The sequence below is a fragment of the Corvus moneduloides genome, chromosome 5 (assembly GCF_009650955.1).
Source record: "Corvus moneduloides isolate bCorMon1 chromosome 5, bCorMon1.pri, whole genome shotgun sequence".
NCBI classification, from domain to species: Eukaryota; Metazoa; Chordata; class Aves; order Passeriformes; family Corvidae; genus Corvus; species Corvus moneduloides.
The window spans coordinates 72428170-72439223 of record NC_045480.1 but is presented as its reverse complement, the minus strand read 5'-3'; the positions used below and the strand labels follow the sequence as shown (position 1 = coordinate 72439223).

Sequence of the window (11054 nt, the reverse complement as noted above, 5' to 3'; positions counted from 1 at the left end):
AGAGCACCCCATGCCCGGTCCTCAGTGTGTGATGCCCACCGGCAGCATCCAGTCCCAGTGCCTCATCCCAGGGCAGGCGGACTGGTCCCACCATCCCGTCCCAGTGCTCGCCCCCAGCACGGTCTGCCTGGTGCCCTGCGGCCAGTCCCCGCTACCCGCTGGTGATGCTGCCTGGCACCCCGTGCCCGTGCCCCGCATCCCCGGCCCTGTGCCCGCCTCCCGGCGGTGCCGGTCCCGCATCCCCGCCGCGGTGCCCGGGGCCGGCAGGTGCCGCTGTGGGCCGGGCGCGGGCGGGGGGCGGCGGCGGGGGCCGGGCCAGGCCGGGCGGCGGCGGGGCCGGGCGGTGCGTCCCTCCCGCCGCGGCTGCCAGCGCCGCCGGCACCATGGGCTGCTACTGCCGCCTCCTCTTCCTCGCCCTCCTCCTCCTCCCGGCAGGTAAGCGCCCGCCGCCGCACCGGGATGGGCAGGGGGGGACACGCCGGGGACCCCCGGTGTCGGGCTGGGAGCGATGCGGTGGGGACGGGGAAGGAGGCAGCCCCCGCGTTTGCCGGGGACAGCCCGGCTTCTTCCCGGAGAAGGACTCCGCAGAGCAAGCCCCCACCACGGGTCCCACTCACAGCCCCCGGGAGGGGGGTCGCCGCCGATGACACCGGTGGGGTCGGGCAAGAGGTGTTTCACCCTTCTTTTCCTCACCCCTTGCCCCTCAGAGGGGTCCCCAGCAGAGTCCCCGACTGCCCTGAAGGAAGACAACTTGATGGGACCACCGGCTTCTCCTCACGGGCACCCCCTGCCCGGGCTGGACTCACCCCCAGTCCCGCATCCCCCTTCGCTCCATGGTCACTGCTTTGAAAGAGCTTTTATGGCTCTCCCTGGCCTTGAGCGGAGGCTCCCACACCCCCAGCCCCTGGCGCTTTCCCCCCAGCTCCAGGCATCTCCCCCCGGCGGCACCAGCCTCCCCATCCCACAGAAACACCCGATTTGACATCTTCCCCCCACTGAGACAGTCAGAGGAGACAGTTCTGTCCCCGGCTGACGCGACAGCGAGCGCAGGTCACCCCTCCACCCGCCCAGGCTGGGCTTTTAATAAACGCGAGGAGCGGCTTGCTCAGAAACACGGGAAACACACTTGCATAACCGGGGACGCGCGCGAGGAGAAATCCATCGGCTGAGCTGTCACTGTCACATTGCTGCCGGCAGAGCAGCGCGAGGGGACGGGGCTGAGCCAGGGCTGAGCTCCCTGTGACAGCCCGCAGCCAGCACCACGTCCCCACACCAGCCTCTGGGCAGGTCGTGGCTGCAGGACCCCAAAATGTCACCCCGGACCACGCCAGCATGTGGGAGATCTCGCCTGGATAAGTGACCCCAGGGGCGCGAGGGGAGGGAGAGCTGGATGAATATTTCTCCCCGTAAAGGGGGGATTTGCCAGCGAGCTCCTGTTTCTGTGTTTTCCGAGCAAATGCGTTTGGGAGGGATGGGGATGAGCATTTTGCTCCGCAGCGATGCTGGGGATGCTCTTCTCCTCCTTCACGTTCTCCTCCCTGGCCCAAGTTTGCCCCCAAAGCAGCCAGTCTCTGCTGGGAGTCAACCTTTGAGGTTGGGAGGCGGGTTTTTCCCAGCGCCCGGGCCAAACCCAAAGCTGTTCCCACGACCATCCCTCTCTAAAGCACCAATGCCCGCGAGGATTGGCAGAAGAAACAGAAAAGATTTCCCTGGACTCTGGTCCCATGGCTCTCAGGCTGCTCTCAAACAGCCCTAGAGCATCTTTCAGATGCTTTCTACAACACTTTTGTTCCCATTGAAATAATTTTTTTTTAAATTGTGTATATATCTATATATGTCTATATATATTTATATATATCTCACTTGGGAGGAAACACAAAGCACAATTTAAATATGCTTCAAGCTCATTCTTCAGGATGAAGAATGACAGCAAGGACGTCACTGGCCAGGGGTAAAATAAGTCTGGGCTTTGCCTGGCCACGTAATGAAATAACAGCGTCTCGCACAAGGAAGTTTTTATCCTGTTATTATTACTCCTTACTCTGGATGTAAATTGAGACCTGCTTTGCTTTCCTGACGTGGTGCCCAGCCCCAAGCCCGCTTTCTCCTTCAGTAATTCCCCCTGTGCCCCAGCTGAGGCATTTTAAGTACCTTTTAGAAGCAGGTCTTGGCTTTTAAGGTTTTGAGTGCTTCTTCATGGAGATCCTGGGGTGGAGGAGCTGCTTTTTGGGGGTCTTGGAGCCTCATGGGCTGTTTTAAGCTGCCATTGAGGAGGCAAATCTTGAAGTACTCTGCTCCCCCATGAGCTGAAGGACAGTGGAGATGGGTAATTATCTCCTCTCCCAGCCCAACAAGCAATCAGCCTCTAATACCAGAGGATGCTCTGAAATTCCTCTGCTGAACCCAGCTGCTTCTCCCCCTGGGAGGGGCTGGAATGGGCCTGATGCATGTTGGAAGCTGCACCTAGAAGCACTAATTAGCAGCCAGCCAGGAAAATTAGGGAGGTGGGGAGTTGTCACTTGGGCAGAGCTGCTGCTTGCAAAATTCCTGGCTGGCCCCAGATCCATATCCAAGATATGTGCCTGGGAAAAAGTCCTGCGAGGTGTCCCAAGCAGGCAGGTCCATCTGCCAGCTCCCAGCCCAAAGAGCCAACAAACAGCATCTCCTCCCATGGGATCCCTTATTCCCCTTCCCCAGGGAGATCAGCACAGCGTGGCACCTGTTTGCATGTTTCAAGAATACAACTTGCAGTACTTAGTGCATTTTTCACTTCAACAAGCAAAGCACCATTTTAGAAAGAGCTGGTGCTGCCTAATACTGCTTTCCACCCCAGGTCCTCATCAGATACCTCTGGCTGTACGGGCTGACCACTAGCCAGAGGGTGTTCTGTCACTCTCAGGAGGGAAAAACTACCCAAAAGTTCCTCTTCACCTTCTTTTCTGCTATACTTTCATTGCAGCATCAGGATCAAGGGCTTCCTGAGATGAGTAATTAGGCAACACTTCGCTTTGGAGGGGGAAACCCCACACTTCCTTTGCGTGAAGGGTGGATTCGTTGTGCCACCAACGGTCCTCACCTCTGGGTTTGGATCATGGGGCAGGTGGTGCCTGGGGAGAATTTGGACACCCACCCCAGGCAAGGAATGAGGGACCATGCAGCATGCAGGGAACCATGTGAATTTTAAAAGCTGTTTTCAGCTGGGAAGAGCAGAGATGGCAGGGTGGTGGAGCTTTCCTCCTGCTTCCTCAAGGGGAGTCTGCCTGCAACAGCATTCCTCAGGGTCTGGAGAGTGTGCAAGAGTGAACCAGTCCTCCACATTAGCCCCTTCCTCCCGTGCCACAGCCTGGAGAAGAGGAGCTGCTGCTCCCCAGCCAGGGAGGACCTCACTGCTTGCCAGATTCCCAGAGCCCCCACCTTTATTTGGCCACAGGGATTTTGCTCTTCCCTTTTGCAAGAGGCTGTGCATCTCCGAGAGGTGCTGGTACATCCAGGGAGGTGGATACTGATGGGCTGGCTCAGCAGCGGCCCCATCCTCAGGGAGGGACATCCCCAGGGTGTCCTGGCCAGCTGCATGGTTGGGCCAGAGGCTCGGGATGGCGAGGGACACACGGACCCAGCACATGGATTTCTATTGTGTAGCTGTTTCTCTTAGCTACAGAAAGCTTCAGAGCAATTAGACCTAAACCACTTAACGACCATGCAGCAGAATAAAACTAATCATGCAGGAAGCCAGCTTGGCTTGCCAGTGAATCAGAGCAACTGCAGATTTATTGAGTCTGACGGCCTTGGCTTCTCCACACAGACAGGGAATAGCTTTGCTTTTTACCTGTTGGTGTGTTTCTGGCCCCTGGTTTTCTCCCTTGGTTTCTTCCTCCTCACAGAACTGGTTTCATACCATCGCCAGCAGACCCTGGCACTGAAAACAGAGGAGAGAGAGCAGGAAAGAGTGGAGCAGCACGTCAGCCAGGCATGCTGCTTCTAACATGCAGTGCTGGAGCTTTGCTGCTCACCTCAAGCCAGGGATACCCCCAGGAGTCACCCTTTCCCATCACTAATCCAGCTCTGGATGTTCCTTCTGTGATGGCATGGAAAGCTTGGTGGGTGTGAGGCAGAGCTTAGAGCCTGCAGAGCTGTTCCCAGACCTCCCCATCATCCATGTTTCTTGGGGATAATGAGGCAGGAGTCCACAGCAGTGCCCCAGAGAAAGAGACACAAGTTAAGGGCCCAAACCAACCACCACGGTTCCTTCCCCCATATCAGCACGGAGCTCAATTACCCCTGTGCACTGCAGATGGGACCTCCAGCCAGCGAGAAGTGAACATCCCCAGATCCCAAACTGTATGGTGACGGGGAAGGTGAGGCAGTCCAGGGCTGAACAGCTGGAAAAACTCGTTGAACCCAAAGCAAAAACCAGTTTGGCTTAGTCCCAGGCGCTTTAGGGAGAGCTTTTGCCATCCATAGCCAGATGCTGCTGGTTTTGTAGCAAAGCAATACAATGAAAGCTAAACCTGAGCATTACCAAGGGGGAGGGCAACTACAAAAAAACCAGCACAAGTTACAGGAATCCCCAGCCACAGAAACCAAAGCCGAGCCAACGAGGTCATGAGCAGGAAATCCGTACTTACTTTTAAATACAGATTGTTTTATTGCTCTGCATCACTTAACCTGGTTATAAACCAAGGCACAGTCAGGGGACTCAGGGCTGTTCTGTCATCAGCATTTGGTGGAGGAGCAGCACACTACAGGACTAGCAAAAGGTCTCCTTTTGCTCACTCTTGTGATTAAAGACTGAGGTTTCTACGGCGTTTTGCTTAAAAGCTAAGTGTGATCCTTAGGTATGGTCTTGGTTACTTGTGTTTTTTGGGTGTTTGCCCCAAACCAGCTGCTGAACTGGAGTAGAAAGTGGTACCCAGGCTGACTGCACAAGCACAGGGTGGTGTGTGCATCCAGCAGCTCTCCTCGTTTTTCTCCTGTTGTTGCATTTCTTGCTCAGAAGAGGTGGCTGGGTTCCTTGTGGAAGTACAGCCAGGATCTGCTGCTGGCAGGCAGAACAAATGATATCCATGTTATGGAAACTCTCATTATCCCTTTGGCCTTGGCTGCTCGAGGAGCATCCCTGGCTGCAGCTGGGGCTTGGGTGCTTTAGTTAATTTGGGCTGAGAGCAGGCGTGTGGCTTAGGTCATGTGGATCTCCCGTGGCTGTGTCAGAGGCGATGAGTTCTGAAGTGAAGCTTGATAAAAGCTCTATCTCTGCCTTATCAGTGGATGTTTGCTTGCTGCGGCGTGGCTGCTCCAATCTGATGTCATTCACTCGGGCTGGAGATGTTCTCTGGTGGCTTTTATGCTGCGTTTCAGCTGGCAGAGCAATCTAGGATTTGCTGCAATAGCTTTTGGAGTGCCTGGGAAATGCATTCTGGAGAGGCTGCCAGCCCAGGTCAAGCAGCTCTTTCCCAAGAGGAGCATGAGCATTGCTCAGCTCCTGCAAGGGCAAGACCTGTCCCTCTGTGTGGCTTCCAGGAGCCAGGAGAGCAGCATGGCAGCAGGAGAGAGAGAGAATCCATCAGGCTCCTTCCTTAGGTTGGCACATGGTTAGGGCTAATATTCCCCGAGAGCTGGATATTTGAGTGACAGGCTTTGGGTTCTTCTTTCCTTGGCTGTTTTCTGTATTCCTGGTGAAGAAAATCTAGAAAAAGGACTTTCCAAAGCTCCTGTGGGGCTCTGGAGTGTGACACTACTGCTTTCCCGGGTGGTTGCCTGGTGCTGGCAGTCCCCTGCCTCGGCTCCGTGCTGGATTCCAGCAGGGTGGTCAACTGCTTTAAGTGAATTAGATGAGCAAATTCCTCAGGGTTCAGCTGTGCTCAGCATCCTCTGGGAGCTAACATCCCTCGGTCCCTCTGACAGGCCCTTGTCGAGGTGCTTTTAGCCGTGAATGAAGTTTTGCAGTTGTGTATTTTGTCCCTTGTTCCAGGGCACTGCTCTGTTTCCTGCTCCCAGCAGCACCTCCTGCAGACCAGGTGTTGGGGAAACAAAGGAAAGCTCTCCTTGGCTTTTGTTTTCCCTTTGATTTTCCCTTTCAGATGCGTTGGTAGAGGACAGGACTTGCAGATCGACTGGGAATCGCCCATCTGTGGGACAGGTTGCCCATGAGCTGGGTGCAGTGATATGGATGGGGATATGTGGAGCATGAGCCAAGGGGGCCCTCACCGGGGTCCTTTGTGTCCCTTCATCCTAACTCCATTCAGAAGCAGCCTGCATTGCCTCTATGGCTGGGATTTCCTGGGGTTACTTCCTGTGGGTGAGACCCCAAGGGCAGTGGCTGGGTCCCAGATCACCTATGGAGCTGATGGCTTGGAGGAAGAAGGGGATAGCCCAGCACTGGCACAGGCAGGGATTGCTCACAGGGAGAGACAGGGAAGACCAGGGCTGAGCTGAGAAGTGCCTTCGGTCGTGCTCGCTCTCCTGGGAAGAGTCCCTGTGACTTGTGACCTCCTTGGCCAGGAGTGCTCAGCCAGCAGCCAAAGATTGTTCCTGCCTCCAGTTCTGGCTCAGCCTCCGAATTTATACCCCTTAGATATTATCGGAAAGTTCCTGACTCATCCAGGCTAGCAGCACTGCCAGCTTCCCGAGCTCCCTATTGGTTTGCCTCCAAAGTTCAGGCAGATCATGGGAGCTCCGCTGACCCCAAGCACTTTGGGACGTCAGGGTGGCTTTGCAGAGAGGTGGAAAGCTGCCTGTATCCCTGAGAGACTGGGAGCATCTACATTTACAGAGGTAACAAACTTCCGAGGTGCTCCCAGCCCTGGGAGGATCCTGCTGTGCTTGGTGGGCTCGTTGGGATGCGGAGGCTGTCTGGTACCTGCAGGAGAAATCTGAAATGTCCAGGTGTGCTGGGGCAAGGATTATTGAAATACAGATGGATTCTGAACCTTGGTGTGAAGGATCCTTGGTCGAGGCCTCGCTGCTGCTGTGGTGGCCAGATGGCTTATTGAGTAACCAGATTCCAGCTTGTCATTCCTCTCCTCTCCCCTGTCCTAAGGGCTGTATCCTCAGCCTGAGGAGGGTGAAAGCTCAGAGGCATCTCCAAGTGCTTGTCCTCAGGAGAGAAGAGCAGCCATGGCCTCAGTCCCACCTCCAAGACCCTTTTGCTTGGGAAATGGGGTCCTTCCCATGGGTATCCACAGAACCAATGGAAGAAATTATGGCTGGATTAATGAGTCCCTGCTCGCCAGTGCCAGATCCCATTGTTTCTACACACAGGCACTGAATGTTTCTGTCCTCCACACTCATAATTAGTTCATTGCAGCTGGAGTGAGTTCCTGCTCTTCCCAGTGCTGGGCTTGGGATGCTCTGGGGGTGTAAATAAATGAATAGATGGAATAAAAATGCCTCCCAATGTCATGCAGTGCTGGCACGCTCCCCTCACCACACTGAGGGGGCCAGTGCTGGACCAGTGCTGAGTTCAGCCCTTGAAAGGGGGGGGAAAGCCCCAGCAGTCAGCTGGTGGGGACAGAAATGACTCATCTTCATGCTAAGAAATGGAGACGAATGAATGCACAAGGAAATGGGGGGAGAGGAGAAAGAGGCGTCTTGTGTTATCATTCCCAGCTGCACGGTGGCTGCTGTGAGGAGGAGCTTCTTCTCTTCCTGCTGGGAGGAGATGCTGGGAAGATGGAGGGGGTGATTGGGGATGGGGGTATCCTAAACTGGGGGAAAAATGGAGCTGATTTATGCCAGGACAACTGGCTGGTTTAAACCTCACCTCTAGGTACACAGCTGTACTTCCCATCTCTTTATTTCAGATGGCTCTCAGCTTTTTAAAACCCAAACTTATTTCCAGCTTAATTCCCAAACCCTTCAGTGCTCTCCCAAACACCAGCTTGCCCCAAGGATTGCCCTGTTATTCACATTTCTTTGTCTCACTCCTAGGACTGGGCGATGACTCCCCGGAATCACCCCTCAGCCCCATCAGCCCCCCCTTCCTCTGGGGGGGTGTCCCAGTGAAACCAGATTCCAGGGATGCAGATGTCCCCACTCCAGCTCCAGGCCAGCCCTCGCTGCCCTTGTCCACGGGACCTTCCAGAGATGGGACATCCTCCAGACCCGTGGAGGGGGATGGCCACAATGCCACCACCCCTGTGTCAGCACTGTCCCCTGCTCCTGTCTCAGTCACCGAGAGCTCCACGGCCACAACAGACGGAGCCTCCAGCCCCAGCCCAGGGCCACCCACCTTGGAGACATCCCCAACTCTCCGGACAGCAAACACTGCCAGCCTGGCAAGAAGCATGATGGATTTGGGGGCAGCTTCCAGCCCCACGGGCACAGCTGCACCATCACCTCCCTCTTCCCTTCCCACCAGTGATCCCTCCTCACCTCCCAGGATGGGCTTGTCCCCAACACCTGTCCTCGTGAGCCCTGGCGCTACCCAGCCGCCGCTGCTGACCAAGGACGTCCCTTCCCTGGGGACGCTGGCCATGGCATCGAGCCTGGCCATGGAGCCAACATCCCCCCCAGTGACTGTGATGAGCCCCACCCAAGCCGAGGCCACGGCCTCCGAGAAAACCACCGGAGTCACCATGGAGGAGGTCCCGCGTGCGCTGAGTGCAGGTGAGCACCATGGCTCCCCATGTGCATACAGAGATATCATGTCAGCATCAGGGTGCTCACACGGGAGGGGCAGACCCCTGAACTGGAAGGGAGGAGGTGGTCAGCTTCCTGAGAGCATCATTCCTGGGGGCAAAATTCCTGGGGGAGCCTGTGTCATCTGATCCACTGGCAGAGACCAGGAGTGGTAGATAACAAATCTCAGTTGCCTGGAGATGTGAATAAAATCCTCAGTTCTAAATTTGACTTGAAGCACTTAAGGATGAGAGGAAAAAAATGGCTGGATGGTGGGTGCAGCCTGACTTAGGATGATGTAGGTTTTAATTCTCCCTCCTGGAGACCTCAGGAAGCTGACACGAGCTTCTCCCTGTCCCCTTGTGCAAACACAGGTAGCTTAAAAGTGGTCCATGTGGCTGGAAAAGGGGAGATCTGAAGCATTTTCTAGCCTTGGCTCAGCACTAAATGCTGCCTGGTGCTGGGAGGAGCATCAAAGAGTGAGTCCATAGTGCCCAAGCAAAGCCCAGCTGTGTTTCATCCTAAATCTACTTGCCCTGCTTCTATGGGAAGGAGATCATTGCAAAAATAGAGGGGGGCCCAGCATCCTCTTTGGGAAGCAGTGAGGGAATATTCCCCCCGTCAGAGATGGCTGGCATGGGTGAATTGGGAGCAGCTGGCATGTGGGATGTGTGCCACGGAGCTGGGGCTCAGGGGGCTGAGCCCTGCCCTTTCTGATGGATCATCCACAGGGAGCATCGTGGCCATAACCGTGACGGTCATCGTGGTGGTGGTGCTGGTGTTCGGGGCAGCCGCGTACCTCAAGATCAGGTAAGGCTGGTTTTGGGGTGGCCCCCCCCCCCCCCCCCCCCGAGGCTCCCTGCAGCCTCTCTCACCATCACAAGGATGATGCAAAGCCCCAGCAAGACGCTGTTCCCAAGCCCAGCAGGGCAAATGTGCAGCCTCTGGTGCCAGCACGGCTCCGTTTCTTACCACTCCTATACTGGAAAGCAGAGTTTCAGTTCCTCATTTTACAATAGCCTTGCTGAAATGCCAGAGACGCTGCTCAGCATAGTCATAACCAGTAATTATCCCTTGGGAAAGCTGCTGCCGTGGGTCTCGCTGTCACTGGGACAATAAACAGCAGCAGAGCCCAGTGCTGAGCATCCCTAATGAGGCTTTGCTGACAGCTGAGATGAGCAAAGGTCTTGTTTTAATTCCCTGCCCTGTCCAATCTCATTCAACGGGGGCAAAATTCAGCCTGGGCTTCTCTTCACTTCTCCTGGTGCTTCCTCTTTAAATATCCCAAAGCCTGACCTAGGGAGCCCTTGCATTAATATTTCCTCATCCCATGGCAAAATAACTAATAAATCCTCAAAGTAACCGGTTTGCTTTCCCTGGCAGGCACTCCTCCTATGGAAGGCTGTTGGACGACCACGACTATGGCTCCTGGGGCAACTACAACAACCCTCTCTATGATGATTCCTAGCAGGGATGAAGAAAAAAACCCCATAAATCCTTAATTTATAAGCGCTTCTGCAGCAGAGCATCCGCTGTCGAGGAGATGCCGGGCACGAAGCCCCTGCCTCAGGCAGGATTACCACGGGTCTGCTGGATGACCAGAACTGGAGGGCGGGTGTGCAGTGCTCACAATAAACCTGAATTTTGGCCTTTGAGTAGGAAACTGGGTCCTGGGGCAGGTCAGCCACTTGTTGTAGGCAAGGGAACCCAAATTCCCCAGGGGAAAGGGCTGGGGAGGTCAAGGGAGAGGATGGAGGTTCAGCCAGTGCTGTGGCATCCTTTGAAATGCTGCTGCTCTGTGATTTGGGGGGGAGTGGGGGGCTGCTGAGCCAGAGCCAGCAGTGTGCCAGGGTCTCCTGTGCTTTGACATGTCCCTTTCCCTAAAATCACTTCCCTGTGTTGCCCTGCTATGAAATCCTTTGCCTTGTCTCACCAGGAGCCATGAACAGTTGTGGGGCTGCTCAGTCGCTGCTCCCTTCCTTTTCCCACCGGTGCTTCTGTGCAGAAGTTCCTAATTTAATTTTTTCCGTTTAATTGTGGGGTTTTTGGTCCCAGAAGCAGCCCAGGAGCCCATGGGAAGATGCACTGACCATCCATTTCACACGTGGCTGCTTGCTCCACAGCTTTGTTTCCAATCCTTAAAAAACTTGGCTGCTAAAATACAGCGGAGTGTTCTTTCAATCCCCAGTTTGTGTTCAGCTCTTAGTGCGGGGAGGCTGGGGGCGGCTGACGGCAGGGCTGGTCTGGGAACGGGAGGTTCAGCCACTTCTCCCTCTGGCTAAATTCCCTGGCAGTGGAAAGCAAAGCCCTCAGTCCACGTGACCTTAATAAATAAACAAACCAGCATTAAATGGCGCTGCAAACCTTTGGGGTGTCCCAGTACAGGTGGTGCAGGCTTGGGAACAAGCTCTGCTGTTTGCCCTGCCTCCTAAATGGAG

At 55.3% G+C, this 11054-nt stretch overlaps 1 protein-coding gene across 1 annotated transcript; it reads left to right on the top strand.

Annotated features, from left to right (window-relative positions):
* Positions 1 to 323: 323 nt before the first annotated feature.
* On the top strand, positions 324 to 10803 carry PARM1 (prostate androgen-regulated mucin-like protein 1). Its single transcript, XM_032109908.1, has 4 exons — positions 324 to 435; positions 7927 to 8604; positions 9348 to 9426; positions 10000 to 10803. The coding sequence occupies exons 1-4, from the start codon at positions 384 to 386 to the stop codon at positions 10082 to 10084; spliced, it is 894 nt and encodes a 297-aa protein (XP_031965799.1). The 5' UTR covers positions 324 to 383; the 3' UTR covers positions 10085 to 10803.
* The last annotated feature ends 251 nt before the right edge of the window (positions 10804 to 11054 follow it).